This window comes from Falco punctatus (genome assembly GCF_963210335.1).
Source record: "Falco punctatus genome assembly, chromosome: 4".
Classification (NCBI taxonomy): Eukaryota; Metazoa; Chordata; class Aves; order Falconiformes; family Falconidae; genus Falco; species Falco punctatus.
In genome coordinates, this window is record NC_137583.1 from 38,017,108 (window position 1) to 38,033,307 (window position 16,200).

The 16,200-nt window shown below is 57.1% G+C and overlaps 1 protein-coding gene across 1 annotated transcript in view; it reads left to right on the forward strand.

The window, feature by feature from the left end:
- PPL (periplakin) overlaps positions 1-16,200 on the forward strand; it is a 37,046-nt gene that overhangs the window by 8,293 nt on the left and 12,553 nt on the right. Inside the window, exons 2-13 of the mRNA XM_080387337.1 lie at positions 8,053-8,152; positions 8,708-8,862; positions 9,391-9,511; positions 10,415-10,540; positions 10,829-10,870; positions 10,998-11,159; positions 11,629-11,736; positions 12,270-12,365; positions 13,391-13,513; positions 14,414-14,560; positions 15,365-15,516; positions 16,048-16,145. Of these exons, the coding sequence (XP_080243463.1) occupies positions 8,053-8,152; positions 8,708-8,862; positions 9,391-9,511; positions 10,415-10,540; positions 10,829-10,870; positions 10,998-11,159; positions 11,629-11,736; positions 12,270-12,365; positions 13,391-13,513; positions 14,414-14,560; positions 15,365-15,516; positions 16,048-16,145 (1,430 nt within the window). The remainder of the gene's footprint in view (positions 1-8,052; positions 8,153-8,707; positions 8,863-9,390; positions 9,512-10,414; positions 10,541-10,828; positions 10,871-10,997; positions 11,160-11,628; positions 11,737-12,269; positions 12,366-13,390; positions 13,514-14,413; positions 14,561-15,364; positions 15,517-16,047; positions 16,146-16,200) is intronic.

A 16,200-nucleotide genomic window follows, 5' to 3' on the forward strand; every position in this document is an offset into this window, starting at 1 on the left:
GGCAGGTGCCAAAGCACCTCTGAAGGCTGCGGGCCAGACTGAAATCTATTTTTCTGGTGGCTGGTGGTAGCTGAGGAAGAAGCACAGGGCTGTGGCCTCCGGGCACCCCCCTGCACCCCGGCTGTCCGTGCGCACCTCAGGGATGGCTGTGCTCATTAGCCCCAATTTGTTAATTCCTGCGTTGGAGTTTACAAACATCTGTGAATCCAGGGAACACTCCCACCATGTGGAAACAGCCCCACCATCAAGATGGGGAAGCCGGTGCCAGACCGGTTAAACAACTTGCTGGAAAAGGATTGCGAAGAAGCAAGGAGCTCCTGCCTCCCGTCCCCTGCTCCAGGCACTGCCAGGCTCCCAGCCGGCTCCCGCCCAGTTTTCCTGCTAGAAAAACAGAGCAACACTGCTAAAATCAGCCCGACCGCCCCCGCTGTAAACAGGGACAGAGATTTCGACACCGTGTACAGCCCGGCCTCATCCTGCGCTTTGGCGAGGCTGCACAGCTGGCATTCAGGGGCTACACCTTAGACAATGGCTTAGTGCCAAGGTACTGCTGGTGACCGAGCAGTCAAAGCACAGCAGTGGCAGGGCAATGACCGAACGCTGCTTTGGCAAGCATGCAAGGGTGCTGGAGGTTTCCTGCAAGCAGTGAGGAGCCAGGGCTACCAGCTCAGCTGATTTACGCAGGGTTTGCCAAGGAGGTGCCGTCCTACAGCAGGTCACAGCCTGATGAGCTGATGGGAGTCCTGGTGGCTTCTTCAGATGTGAAACGAGCCCTTCCCATGATGGGGGCATCTCAGTGAGCAGCACTGGAGAGCCAAGGTCTCCACGATCTGTGCAGCTCAAGCCAGACGCTGTCATCCACCCACAAACAACACTGTGTCCCCCTGGATGCAGACAGCCACCCTTCCCCAGCCCCAAATTGGCCCTTCAGCCTCCCATCCAAAGTGCCTTGGAGCATGCAGGATTTAAGCAGCGCCCCTGCCTATCCCCAAGCTGCTCACAGCCTGCCTGGGACAGGGGGGTGAGAGCTCGGGGCGGGGGGGGGCAGGGACAGGTTTTCCCGTGCCATCCCTGCCGCCGTGCCAGGGGTGCAGGTCCCCACGGGGGCCAAGCCCCTCTCTGAACAAGGAAGGAGCCATGTGTGGCAACCGCCTCCGCGTCTGGAGGCTGGTCAGCCCCATGCTGGTATTAGTAAGGAGGAAAGCCAGCCTGCTTTGAAGCTCTAATAGGGCAACGGCAGGGAAAGGAGTGGCATTAAATCCTGCAAAGCCACAATGGTTTGAAGACAACTTGGTGCCAGGTCCTCTGGCCTGCCACGGCTTGTCTGTCCTTGGCAGCACTGGTTGAGTCTTGGAGCACGCTGGCCACACGCAATGCCGTGGGTTGGCTGGAGGAAAACCACGGCAATGCTCCATGCCAAGCACCCTGGACCACATCCCCATCCAACCTAATGCCACTCGCAGCACCAGTGGTTTCTTGACCTGCAGCGTGCAGGTGATGCTTCTCAACAGCTCCCTGTGGTTTTGTTTTTCTGATGCACAAATTAGCAGGACCAGGGTCCAAGTCTCTCCTTAGGAACATCTGCTCCAGCTGTGGCCTGGGCTGTGGTCTCAGTAGCCACCCCCATCCATCTCTGGGCATGTCAGTAGGTGTGTGGGCATCTCCCTACCTTGTTTGGGGAACATGGATGATAATGCTAACATTTTTTTTCTCTCATGGACTTGGTTGCTCTATGCTTCTCTTGCTCACCCCATCCCAGTACTGTAAGGGGCCTGGAGATTCAGCTGGGACTGGCCATGACTACTGTGTTGTTAGCACATCATATATATATCTCTCAAATGTGCGTGTGTGTCTGTCCCTAGGAAGGAAGTCAGAAGCCTTGACTAGGTATGTAGTATGGGGGAAAACCATCGCCCTCCTTCCCCATTACCTTCATTTCAAACATTCTATCAAACACTTGCCAGGCACAGAAAACCGGAGGTTGGTTTCTCTCTTAGAAAGTCCAGGCTTGGGAGGTAGAAAACACAGCTCAGCCATGAGAAGTTGCTGCTGAAACTCACCCTCCTGCCAGCAGGAAAGGTCCTTGGGGTCCTCAGGTGAGAGCACCCATCCAGGAGGGCTCCCAGCCCTGGAGACCCTTAACGGACCCAGTCCCCATCTAAGAGGGGGTGCAGGAGGCTGGGGCAGAAGCAGGGAGGGCTCTGCCTGCAGGGCTGGCACCCATTTCTAGAGGCTGTTTGGTCGGGCTGGAGTCAGCACGAAGGACCAGACAGCAGGTGAGTCAGGGGAGCTGCTCTGTATTTACGGTGGAGCAAGCCTCACCATCGCCTGGCCTGTTTCTGCTTTAATTTCCATGCACATTACAATAATATATCACCATTACTACAAGGGAAGATAAATAGAACTGAAACAAGCCAGACTAAGCACGGCAACCCTGCTGTCCAGCTACACCCTAACGTGGGTAGCTTGACAGCACATTGCTCCAGAGTTTTGAGCCAGATCTTAATCTCTCCCAAGCCTGAATTACACTAGCCAGAGCCCAGCCCTTGTGCCTTCTGCTGCAGTTTCGCTCCAGCATAGTCATAAGTGGCATGGGGGAATATCATGCAGTGGTAGCTGCTGTGTGCCTTCTGTAGGATTCGTGCAGCTTAAGTCCTTCCTAAAGTGTGGTCCCTAGCAGCAGTGCACACATGGGTATACATTTTATTAAATCTATAGAAATGGAAATTAAATGGAAACAGAACTGAGAGCAGCAGTAGGTGGTCACTGTCTGATGCACCATTTGCGCATCCCACTAGCAGGATGCAGTAAGCAGGACCACGATCCGTGCTCAGACCCGCCAACTCACTTGTTCCTGGCCAAGTGGTCCCACCTGCAAGAAGCTGCTGGCATGGGAAGGTCTCCCAACAGGAGGGCAGAGGCAGGGCCAGCATCCCTGAGCTGGGGGAAGGAGCAGGAGAGAGCCCTTCCCAGTAACCCTCCCAGCAAGTGTCTCTGATTCATGGGACAAGCTCCCAGGAGGGGCCTTCCCAGGGCACCACAGTCAGCTGGAGCAGTCAGAACTCCCAGAGCATGTATTTGAACATGCTCACTTGGGGGGATCAGTGAAACAGCCTCCTTGTTTGGAAAAAAAGGAAACTGGAGAGATCAAAGGGATTTCCTACCACCTGCCAGCAGGCGCAAAGCCAGGGTGTGATCCTGCAGGCATCCCAGAGGTGTCGGCCTTGGGGAAGCTTGCTCCAAAAAATGCTCTTCTCAGTGAGGGTGAAACCTAATGGAAATAGAGAAAAAATGGGAATAAACAAAAAAAGTCCAGTTTTTAGCAGCAAAGTTTCCATATGACAGTAATTAGCATCATATTTGTCTGTCAAAAACCTCTCTTCAAAAAAAAACAAACCAAACACCCACCACAACCAAACCCCTAAGAAAAGCCCCCAAAGCCCAAGTAAAACTCAAGCCCCTCTGAAAGAAAGCATCACCTGAGATCAGAATTGTGGTAAACAGGTGAAGTGATGCCTGCCACAGAGCAGCTGCCTCCTCCCAGCTTCCCAGCTGGCAGAAACCTGAAAAAACCCTCCCATTCCTCACAGGAATAACCTCTGGTCCTTCACACCAGCCAGGCAATGCTGCGGCTGCTCAAGGCGGCATTGAAAAGAAATAGCACTTCTGCCAAACGCTGCTTTTCATGAGTGATATCATTTTTTCCTTCCTGATCAGAAAATGTTAAAAGTTCTCCAGAAAAGGCAAAGCCAGTTTTTCCAGGCCCTTCCCCCCCCCGCCCCTGCCCCCCAATCTTTTAAACAAAGACTTATCTATTTTAGCAGAAAAGCTTTGCATTTCCCTCCCCTCTGCTGGAGCCTCGCAAGGGCCGTGGCCCCAGGCACCTTTGCTCCTGCCTCCGCTCAGTCTCCTGTGTGCTGCCCTTCCCTGCTGGGTGATCCCTCCCCAGCTCCGCTCTGTGCTCCAGCCATCCCCTCTCCTGCCTCTCTTTTTGGCTTCAGCAGCCCTTCGCCTTACCCTGCCAGCAGCTCTGCTCCAAAGCCCAGATGCACCCACAGCTCTTCCCAGCAGCTTCCCGAAAGAGCCATCTCCTGCAAAGCCCAGCCACGCACCCTTCCCAGGCTGGCCAAGGCTTCCTCACCGCCTCGCCCATCACCCCGTGCTTCTCCTGCATCTTCTTCCTCTCAGCAGATGAAGGGCATAGGGAAGCTGACCTCCTCCATTCCCTGGCACGGAGATTTTGGCCAGCTTTCCCAGCCAACCCCTCTGGCACCCTGCTTGACACCTGGATAGATGCAGGGACCGTGCTCATCCTCGTGGTTTAACGCAGACCCAGCTATGGTGGGGACAGGCAGGTTATTAATAGGGCTGATGGTCTCATATCAGTAATGCCCACATTAGTTGGTTGTGCCACAGAAGTGGTAAGTATGCAGAAATAAATAAAGAAATCGGGAGATATTATAAGAGAGAATAAGATCTCTCCGATTTCTGTATTTGTTTCTGAACATTTCTCATTTCTGCATTTGAAGCAGCTGTGGGGGGAGCTGGCACACACCAGCCAGCCTCCCGGCTCGGGGTCCTGTGCCACGTTCAGCAGAGGATGGGGCGCGGAGGAGCAGTTCCCCCCACGCTGCAGCAGGTGTTTGGAGACCCAGCTCCCATGGGAGGTTTTTATTAGATTTCTCTGTACCAAAACCTCAGCTGGTGACTCTCACATAAACCACAGAGGTGGAGAGAGCAAACAGCTCGTTTTTTGTGCGTCAGGGAAGCCGCGGCTGAGCAGCAGAGCCATGCCCACATTATAACTGAGCATGCCCTTGCTTGCTCTGAGCAAGCTCTGCATTTTCTTTTCCCTTGGTCACCCAGATACTGCACATGGAAACAGTAGTTTCTGGATTACCAGGCGAACTGACCTCTATGACACGAGGAAACGCCATCCTTTGCCCTCCCCGTTCCCCCAGCCCCAGCGCCCACTCCTGCTCCCTGTGGTGATGGAGAAGGGGCTGTTGCCTGCCAGGTACGGCAGGGGCTGGGGGAGGAGGGTGGCTGTGCCCCAGCACGGGGCTCCCTGAGTCACAGGGAGGGATGACGGGGGGCAGTGACACCAGCTCAGGAACCAGCTGACAGGGCGCAGGCAGCCCCAGTGCCACAGCAGGGTGGTTTAGGCTCATGGCTCAGAGCCGGGGGAAGAGTGGGGAGAAGGGGATGAGTGGCACATCCTCACCCGGACACGTCATCCCCATCTCAAACCATCCTGGCAAAGCCAGTACCTGAAGAAGAGGGTCAGGGCCTGGGTGTTGCACTCACTGGTTCCTGGCACCCCAGATCAGTTTTGCTGATGCAAAGCTCAGCTCTGCTAGATCAAACCGGCAGCAGCTTGTGAAGCTGTGGCTGAAACGCAGCACTGCCATGGATCCCAAATGATCCATCCTTAATTTTATTTCCTCCATACAATTTAGAAGGTTTCAATCAAAACCAGTGCTAGAAAAGCCCCAGACCTCTTCTGCTTTTTGGGGTGGTTTTTCCATCCGTGCTGTAGATTCACTGAAACGCTGAAAATTCATCCTTGGGCTTGCTAGAAAACATCAAGACCAAGGTAGGGAATGTGGAGACGGGCCAGCAAGCCCTGCCAGCTCTTCCCAAGCCCCACTAAGTGCCAGTTCAGCTCCAGCTATTGCAAAGAAGCATCACAAGCTCCCACCTGGATAATCAGCCTCTCCCACCCTCAAAGCTCAGGCAGCATCCAGTTCGCCGGTGAGAGATGAGGAAGGCTCCTTCGCGGCTGCAAGCTCTCTCAGGTTGCAGGAGGTGCCAGCTCTGAGCAGCCATCACTCGCAGACACACAAGCACGTGAAGCACATTTTAGGCACCCGGCTTCAAACCACTTTCTCTCCACTGATTTCATCTGACATTTTCCCTGGTTTACATGGGATGATGCAAAGTGGATTTTGAAGAGCTGCTTCTACCATTGCAGTGGGATCCAGCCACCCGCACCTCATCTCCCAGTGCACCCCTGCACCCTCCAGCTGTGATTATTGAACGAAAATGTGTCTCATCCTTGCAATTATTGCAGCTGCTGCACGACTTGCAACAAGCCTTTTGTTTGCTCCTCTGCTTGGCAATACCCACTTGGTTCATTTCTGCTGATGCGAGAGGGCCCATAATTACAGCAACCCCTCTGCTCATCAGGAGGTGCCAGGCATGCAGCAGCAGCGGTGACAGACAAACCACCAGCCATGCCAAGTACCGTCCCGATGATGCAGCTTCTATAAAAAGAAAAAAAAAAAACAGTGTAAATCCTGCCCACGCCAGAACTTCCCAGGGAAGCATGGACTTCTGTGGAGCTGTCAGATGCTACGAGGCTCCCGCAGCCTGGGGCAGGGTTCGAGGTAGGGAGGAACAAGCCCAGAGCTCGCTTTTGTTATGTTCTGCCGCACTGAAAGCGATAGCAAGCAAGGCAGGCAGGAACACGTCCTGAAGCTCAGCACCAGTGCCAGGACGGAGGCTGGCCAGACCCAGGCTGGCCCAGCTTTTTTCCCCAGTGCCCACACTGGAAAGGCAGCGAGCTGGGATGTCTCTGCAGGAGGCAGCATGCAGGCCCCGAGGGGCACGGGGCTGAGAGGACCACGTACTCCTTTTACCTGCTGGCAGCGGAGCATGGGCACATGTCCAGGGAAGCCACTGCAAAGCACTGGAAGGGGACCACCTCGGTCAACAAGCCGTGTCAGCTCTCTGCTTTGGCCCCCCGTGCTGTGGGAGACGGGAGGACATGCCTCGTGCCATTCTGGAGAAGCTCACGAGGTCAGCCCCTGCCCCGTGAAGGACCCAGGTGCTGCAGAACCCCCTGGAGCCAGGCTGATGGAGCCGCTGGGTGATGCTGTCCGCCTGGGGATGCAGGAACCCTCCACGCCATGGGTACGGCTGGGCTGCTGGTGCTCCACCAGAAAACTCTGCTCTGCCCTTCAGCCTTTGCAGGAGACACACACCTCATCTCCTAGCAGCTATACCAGCAGTTAACGTTTCCAAGTGCCATATAAAGATTAATTCCACCACCACATAACGAGGTCATTAAGATTCATTATCCCCACTCCGTAAGTGGTTGGGATTGGAGTGAGCCAACCTTCAGCTTAAGCCCAGATGGTGAAGCAGCACAGCTGGGACACAAGCCCCAGCCCTGCCACCAGCCCCCTGGCTGCAGGGCTCTTGGGGAGCACACCCCGCTTTCTGCCTCCGGGCTGCAGAGCCCTGGCACGCGGCCCCCTGGGCCCTCTCCTTGCGGCCAAAGCAACAGCAAGGAGATGAAATGTTTAAAATAACTCTGGCAATGCAAACGCTGCCTCACGGGTTGTGGTGACTTTGCTGTGAATACTTGGGCTGGCCCCGCACCCTGCCTGCCCAGCTGGAAACAGAGAGGCTTGGACCAGAGTCACCCGGGGAGCAAAAACCAGTGCCTAGCAAGAGGCAGAGCACTGAAAGAGAGAAGCAATGTCTGCTGCCCCATCCCTTTGTTTGGTTTAAATTGTGAATAACTCCTTGCAGAGCAAGGAAGCTCTGGCTGTGGATGGAGGGGCACAGCATGGGCCCCAAGGCAGGGCTGCACCCTGACGTGGGGTGCACACAAGGCTACAGGCACAGACAACAGCCTCAAACAGGCCAGCTCGCCTGCGTGAGTGGGGGTCGGGGTCCTCTCTGCTGCTCAGGCTCCTCCATCTCCCCACAGGACCCCCCCGCTCTCCCTGTCCCCTATGAACAGCTCTTTTCTTTCTTGCTCCAAAGCCAAGGGAGGCTCAGGCTCGCCTACTGCATCGCTCCCATTTCCACCATGTGGGAGACACCGTGTCCCCACCCGCCACCCCCCTCCTGGCAGCGCAGCCGAGTATTTTGGAAAGTGTTAGCAAGGCAGCAGTGAGTCACGCGCAGCTGCGGTGCCTGGCAGGCTCGGCTGGCCCCCGGCCACCCCCGGGGTCATGGCACCCCGAGGGCAGCCCCTGGCAGCAGCGTGGGGCGGTGGCCGTGATTGTGGGGTGACCAGTCCCCCCTCTTTCTCCCCAGCATCTCCAGCAAAGAGCTGACCGAGCTCATAGAGCGCCTGCAGAAAAATGCTGACCAGGTGGAGAAAAACATTGTGGAGACCGACTCCCGAATGCAAAACGTAAGCAAGCCGTGGCCCCGTGCTCGGGGGCTCCTCCGAGCAGCCCTGTCCCCCCGCTCCCTCCCACCGCAGCCCTTCCCATTTCACTGTGCCCTCGTGTCCTCTCCTATGGCACGTGTGTGGGGCTGCCCTGCCCTGCAGCGGGTACCTGGCTGCAGTGGAGGGGTGTGGGGGCTCCCCCGGCTTGTGGGAAGGAGGTGGGAGGGTGTAACAGGTGATGGGCCCCTGAAATTCTTCCTTACCCAGGGCTGGGTAGCACTGTGCAGAGCAGGGATGTGCACCCCTGGACGTGCATCCCAGCAGGTGGCTAAGGCGGAGGTGAAGGGGCCTGAACCATCCTCCTCCCCCAAAGGGGACGATGCCTCCTGAGGCAACACAGCCTCCCACCCCTCGGGGCTGGCATGGGTGAGAGGAAAGCCAAAGACATCACCAGGAGGACAGGAGACGGCAGAGCTCCTGCCCATCTCCGTGCCCAGGGGCAGTGTGGCGGGATGACCTCTCGGGTACTGTTTATTTTCCCCTCGTGACCCTTCCTCCTGCTCTCTGCCTGCCCAGGACTTGCACAAGATCAAGGCATGCCAGCTAGCGCAGTACAAGGACCTGACTGCTCAGAAACTCACCGAGTCCGACAAACTGCTCTACGTGCTGGATGGAGATGCAGCGATCGCCCGGCACATGAAGCACCCCCAGGGTGACATGATCACAGAAGAGTGAGTACTGGGACACACACACACCTGTCCCCAGAGCCTTGCAGGGCGGGAGGATGCTTCTCCAGGGGCTCTGCTCAGCTCCTGCCTGCAGCTGGGGCATCACCGCGAGCTCCTCTGCACCCCAATTCACATTAAGGTGTGTAACCCACAGCCATCCTTGGGCACCCCTAGAGTGAGAACGGCTGCACACCTGCCGATAGCAGCGCTGCACAAAGCATGGCAGGGTGTTTTCTGCCCACTGCAATTGCAGACCACACTCTCCCCTTGCACCAGCCTGCCCTGAGCTGGCAGACATGCTGAGCAGCCTTTGGCAGAGGATGGGTGCACAGGAACTTTCACCCTTTCCCCAGCTGATTGCACAATGCGGCTGCTGCCAGCCTGCATGGCAGTGCAGGGCTCTCCAAGCTCCCCTAAGGACAGTCCCCCCCGCTCTGTGGGTGCCTGGGAGAGAACGACCTACAGCTATCGATGCTAATGCCAGCCCATGCCCACACCCTGCATCCCGTCCTCACCTTTCCCTTCCCACAGCATCCGGCAGCTGAAGGAACGAGTGGCAAACCTGCGCGTGAAACATGACCAGATCTACAGCTTCCCCCTGCAGCATATTGAGCCCCAGGTCAACTGGTCAACAGTGATCGAGGAGAAACAGGTACCAAGGGGACCATCAGTGCCCCTGCCTGGCCAGTAGCACCAGCTGGACAGGACTTTACGCATCTCCCCGTGGAGAAGGCGGCTCTTGGAAACCTTCTTGGCAGCATTGTACTGGGAGCAGCAAGGGAGGAGGTGGGGTGTGGGGTGGCAGGGGAGGGTGTGGAGATGATGGGACAAGGCCAGCGGCTGTGGCACCAGGGGCAGGTGATGGCAGTGGCATCACCACTGGAAGCTGGGCTGAGAAAGGAAAAGCTCTGGAGGATGGGGGGCCCACGGGGGTGTGCCAGCCTGGCCATTGACCTCCTGGGTGAGCTTGGGTAAACCTCTGCCGTTCTCCATCCAAGGATGGAGACCACACACACCCTCTCCGGGCAGTGTGCTCCAACACCCCACCGTCCTGAGAATGGAAAAGCTTCTCCTTATATCCAGTCTGTGCTTCCCCCGTTTCAATTCATGCCTGTCATCTCTCATCTCCCTACCACACACCACCCTGCACAGCCTGCTCCATTTTCTCAACCACCTTACAAGAAGGATGCTGTTAGATCCCCCAGAGCCTTCTCCTCCCCAAGCCAAACAAGCCTCAGCCTCTCCTCTTGGGTCCTTGCTTCAGCATCCCCAGTCACCACCTGCTTGAGGCTGTACTCTGTAGCCCTTCTTTTTTAATTTATCCTACTCCCTACACTCTTCCAGCCAGAAAAGAGTTAAAACTCCAAACCGCCTTTCCCATGGCCACATGGCAGATTTCACCAAAGTGCTCCTGGGCACCAACCAAACGCTGCCAACACCCAACACCGGAACCCATCCATGCCCAGCTCCATGGCCACCTCCAAGAAGAGTTTCTTAGGTCTTAACTGCCCCATCCCCTTCCCCCATTGCTAACACCAACTCCCGTGTGCCACAGGACGCGTTAAACAGCAAGGGCTTTGGGACCGATCTGCCGCTGGTCAACAGCCAAGTAGAAGAGCACAACATCTTCCACAACGAGGTCATGGCCATTGGCCCGCACATTGCCAAGGAAGGCAACAAGGTCAGCTCTCATGCCGCTCTCCCTACTGCCCCGCAAGGTTGGCCTTGTCCCGAGTGGCTGATGAAGGGGAGGGCATCCCACCAGCCAAGCTGCCACAGCCCAGACCAGGGTGGGTGGGTGCCCAGGTCCACACCTAGCTGCAGTGCCCAGCATCGTACACCGACTCTAGCTTTACGATGAGGCAAATCCCATAACCTCCACATCCCACTCCACCCTTAAACCCCCGCCAGAACACCACTCTCCAGAGACATGCTCCTAACTCCTACCTTGCTCATTCTCTGTTACCAGGAATACAAGAGCGACTTCCAAGCCAAATACCAGAAGCTGCTGGTAAGAGCCCTCTGGGATCCCAGGGGCAGAGCCCTTTTGAAGGTTCCCTTGCCGGAGTGGCCAGGCACCCTCAGGGGACCCATTAAGAGGAACTTTGGGCTGAGCTGTCCCCTCTGCCCCTTCCCAGGCCGGCTCCCAGCAGCGGCAGCAGGATCTGAACTCCCTGCAGGACTACATGCAGCGCTGCACCAACAAGCTCTACTGGCTGGATCAGCAGGCGAAGGACAGGACCCATTATGACTGGAGCGACCACAACCTGGACTACCCCAGCCGCCGCCGCCAGTACGAGGTCTGTGTCCACTCCCCAGCAGCCTGGCCCATGCTGGCTGGGTGCTGTGCAGCAGGGGAGGGGGGCACAGAGCCAGAGGAGCAGGCTGAGGGCTGGATGGGGGCAGGGAACGTCCCTTCCTCCGTGCCTCAGTTTCCCCCACTCCATCACGAAGGGCTTTGAGATGTACAGGTGATAGCATGCGGATAATAAGGTTAGTCTTGACCTCCTGCCAAAGGTAACACAATGAGGAAGCTCGGCAGTTTCCTCGTTCTCTTAAGTTTCTCTCCCTTACCTCAGCATTCACTTGGCAAGAGTCACACTGTTAGCAACATCTGCAAGGGAAGGAAAAGCGAAAGCTGCTGCGGGGGAACATCACACATTCCATCTTGTGGGGCTGTTCAGGCCCTTTCAGAGTAGCTCAGCCGTAGGACGCAGCCAGGGTCCCTCTCTTGGCACGGGGATCAGTATCTCACCTCTCTCCATCTAGAACTTCATCCACCGGAAGCTGGAGGAGAAGGAGGAGGCCATCAACAAGCTGCATGCGGATGGAGATCAGCTGCTCACCCAGAATCACCCTGGGAAGAATGCCATCGAGGTGAGCATCAGGGATGGTTCCATCCTACCCACCCACCCCGCAGCTTGGGGGACTCGCCCAGCCCTTCTCCAATGCGAGACCTGGTGCCAGCGCAACTCTTGACTTTACTTCCTGGGATGCCAAGTGGGAAAAAAGCCTCCTTCACCTGCAGGTGTGTAAACACCATTGTAGGAGCCCAGATAAACCTAAAGAGCTCTTCCCACCTTCCTCATTCCTGTGGCGATTACCCTGTACCTGCCTACAAAGGATAAATTATGGTGGCAGTCCCACATTTGATGGGAAGAAGGACATAAGACAACAGGATTTGCCACCTCCTTCTACTCCAACCCCACACTCCCACCAGAGCATCCCAGCTTTGGACTAGCTGTTCGGTATTCCCAGCCTGGCTCTGACCTGAGAGCAGCTGGGTGGCTTCTGAGGCAGCCAGGGAGTTGTTGGCTCAAGATGGAAACTGGTACATTCTGGTGGGCAGCTCAGGCTCCCCCCTACCACAGGGCACCCTGCTGATGCCCCCCTCCCGCCCCCTGTCACAGGCTCACATCGAGGCAGTGCACGCCGACTGGAAGGAGTACCTCAACCTGCTGATCTGTGAGGAGAGCCACCTGAAGTTCATGGAGGACTTCCACAAGGTACCAGTTCCCTGGGGGCAGCAGGACTCTGCAGCCTGGGGAGTAGGTGGTGGGCTGCAGGAGGTCCCAGAATACGAACAAACTCCTGCTGCTCTGGGAACAGTAGAAGGGGTTGAGTCCTCTAGTCTACAGGGCTTTTAAGGCTAGGAGGGCCACCCTGAGCTGACAAAGCAAAAGTCTTAATTGTTCAAGCACCACAGGTCAGTAATTGTTTGGCTAAAGCCTGACGTGCAAAGAGCATCCGCTCCAGTGCCGAGGTTCCAGAGCCGCAGTCTGGCGCTGGCATCCCTGCCTGCAGGACAGCAGAAGTATCTTGCAGAGGCACCTCACCCCCAAAACAAGGCACGGGGAGACCTCACATGCTCCACTCGGAAGCGGAACAGGTCCAAGTGGGGAAACTGCACCTGCAGAAAGCAGAGCTGGCCCCCCAGGGAGCCCTGCGCCACGGCTCAGCGTCCCAGCTGAGCTCGGCAGACGGATGTCTGCTGGATAAATTGCATCTGACAGCCAGGGAGGCTCTGCTGGGAAGCAGGTTGGGCTGGATTCCTCTCCCACAGCCTGGGCGTGTTGACATGATGAGTTTGTTGCCAAAGCTGAACTGTGGTGCCCAGCCCAGGCAGTGCCTTTTGTGGGTATCTGCCAGAATAACCGCCCCAGGGGGTGGTTTGTGTGTGGAAGGGCTTAGCTCTGCTTTCTCCTGGGCGCTGGCAATGGAGACACCACGCACCATCATGATGCTGTCCAAGTGAAACAAAATCGAAGGTAGGGAAAGGGGGGATTTTACAACTCTGCAGGAGATGACCATGCAATAACTGCCACTGGTTGTCTTTCCCCTAGATCTGCTGTCCTGAGCGTGGGAAATAGTGATGCCTTGCCTCTCTCCATATACTTCTGGGTGTCTAGGTGCCCATTGTAGCTCCTGGTGACCATCGATGCTGTAGCAGTGCAAGGACCAGGGTGCTGGGGTGGGTCCGTTCCATGTTTCAGCAGGACCCTCTCTCACAAGAGACTTTGCTTTTCTCCAGTTTCAGAAAGACACTAAGGATGCCCAGGAGCTCTTGAAGAAGGTGGATACAGACCTGGACCAAAAATTCAGCCCAGAGTTCAAGGACAGATACCAGCTCGAGTCTCTCCTGCGGGAGCTGGATGTGAGTATTGGCGGAGGCAGGACCACAGGGGAGGCAGCAGCGGGAGCCAGCATCCCTGTGGCATCAATGGAGGGGCATCCCTGCCCATGCAGGCATCTAGCCCAGCTTTCTCCATGGTAGGCAGCAGGATCATGCTGCCTGGCCTTCACCCGACTCTTCCTTCCCCTCTAGCTAGAGATTGCCTCTCCCATAGCAACATAATTGCTCACTGGGCTGGTTTTTATTTGTTCTTTCATTGAGTTAGCGCTGATTAAGGGTGGGAGCATAATTAGACCTGCTGCCAGAGGAGGTTGTGGAACTTGCTGTGCTGCCGAGAGCTGGGCTGCGAGATCGCCCACTTGGGAAGGGCTGTGCTGAGCTGAGCCGCTGGCCTGGCCCAGCCCAAGCCCAAGCATGCTGCAGCAAGCCCAGATGATGCACATGTCCTGGGACAGCCGATAGCTCTTCCTGAGAGGCATCCCTCTCCTCCTTCATGCTCCGTCCCACTCAATGTTACGGGATACCCACCTGCACAGCTAGAAATAGAGCAACTGACAGCAAGCCTCGTCACAGGGCTCTAATTAGAGCTGATGGCTGGGAGCGGGGCTATCCATCAATGTGCAGCCACACAGATGTGGACCACACACCAGGGAACACCTGTCGATGCCTGGTGGCTAGTGCCAGGGCACAGTGCCAGCTGCAGTCCTGGCTGCAAAAGTGAGCAGGAGAGTGCAGGAGCACTTGGCATAGAAACACAACAGCTGTAGAGGAGGACCCAGGAGCCATTTTCACTAGCATAAGCAAAAAAGAAGCCACAGTCTGTCCTGGCAGCATGGTTACATGCTCCTCCCCAGCTGGGAGAGCCCAGGAGCTTGTTCTTCCCCCGTTTGCCTACTGGTTTTGGTTGTTGCCCTGTGCTAGGACCAGGAGAAGGCCTTGGACAAGTATGAGGCAGTGGTGAAGTCCCTGCAGGAGCGCAGCCAGCACATCCTGCCTCTGCGGTACCGCCGTGAGATGCCGCTCCAGCCCGTCCCCGTGGAGGCTCTCTGCGAGTACGAAGGCGAGCAGGTAACAGCTCCTTCATCCCACGAACAACACAGAGGTGCTGCTGGGGACTGTCTCCTGCGGAGCACTGGGGATGGCACTGGCACGTGGGGAAGGAGCGATGTCTCCCACAGCAGAGACAAGAGGAGTGCTCACCCCGGTGGGAAAGCAGGTTCGGCAGCTCAGGAGGAGCAGTGCAGGAGGGGTCTGGGGGAAACACAGCCTCTATCTGCCCTGCAGACACCGTGCCTATCGCACGCCCTTCAGGAGGTTGCAACAGCCTAGCTCTGTCCCATTCCCACGCTCCCTGTGCTGGGACAATAAAGGTGTCCAGGCACGTTTCTGATCAAAGAAGCTCACCATCACTGGCACAGTCCCGGCAGGATCCCCCCATCCCGGTATCAGTCTTTGCAGGACCGCACAGCTGACCAAAGGGATGGGACAGCGAAGCCGGCAGACACCACGGGAGCGGTGGGGGCCTGGAAAGGAGCGAGCAGCTCGGGCTGACTCAGCTGCCAGCCTCTCCGAAGTGGAAAGCCGCAGCACAGCCTTGGGAACGCCTTCTCATCTCTGCCCTAGTGGGAATTCACTCGCCTTGGCTGTTGCAAAAAGGAGGCATGGCTTCATACCTGGAGGGTCGGGGGAGGGAGGAGCAGGCACATGAGCCTTTGGCAAGCAGCAGACACTTGGAGAAGCGAGGGCTGCCAAGAGGAGGGACTAGAGGTTATGCTGGTCCTGCCCCCCAGGAGTGGCTCCCGGGGCTGCTGGTGCGGAGCAGGGCAGGTGACGGTTCCTGACCTGCTGCTGTGACCGGTTCCTGTCCCCCAGGGCCAGATAAGCCGAGGAGCCCACTACACCCTGCAGAAGAACAGCGGAGACATCTGGGAAGTGGCAGACAGCTCAGGAGACAAGATCAGGGCCCCAGGGGTCTGCTTCATGATCCCCCCGCCTGACGCAGAAGCAATGGCGCTGGCAGACCAGTACGTGCCCCCTGCTGGACCCTCTCGCTGCCCCAGCAGCCTTTCCACTGGCTCCCAGCAGCCCCAGGCCCTGCCATGCCACCAGCACTGCATCCCCCGTCTGGCAGTGCTGGCAGGGGCCTCCTGCCCTGACTCCCGCAGGGAAGCCTCAGGCTTTCTCCAGGAGGGATACCTGCACCTTCCTGCTTGCACACACGATCCCACCTGGCAAAGTGGGGCCAGCTCAGAGCCAGGTCCCCCCCTCTTCTGGGGGGCCATTGCAGCCGGGGAACTGCCCACCCCTCCCTCAGCAGGCAGGTACCTGCCTTTGCTGCCTCTCCCCTGCTTTCACCCCTCCAGTGCAGATGCTGCTTGACCCCTTTGCCAGTGTGGGGCAAAGGCACCTGTCCCCCACTTGCTCCATGGCTGCCTGGAGGGGCCAGGTCCCACAAGCCCCTCCAGAGCTGCCCCTCCTTCCCAGAGCAGCACCAGCGTGATCAAGGGGCCAAGAGCCTGACTCCGACCTCATGCCAACACTGTCCCGTTTTGCAGAATTGCGGATCGCTATGTGACCGTGAAGGAGAAGACGGCCAACTGCAAGAACATCCTCCAGCAGCGCTACGAGGGGCTGAAGGCAGACAGCATTGGAGGTACGGCTCAGGAAGGGCAGCTTAGGGCATAAAAAAGCTGCTGTGGCCTTGAGCT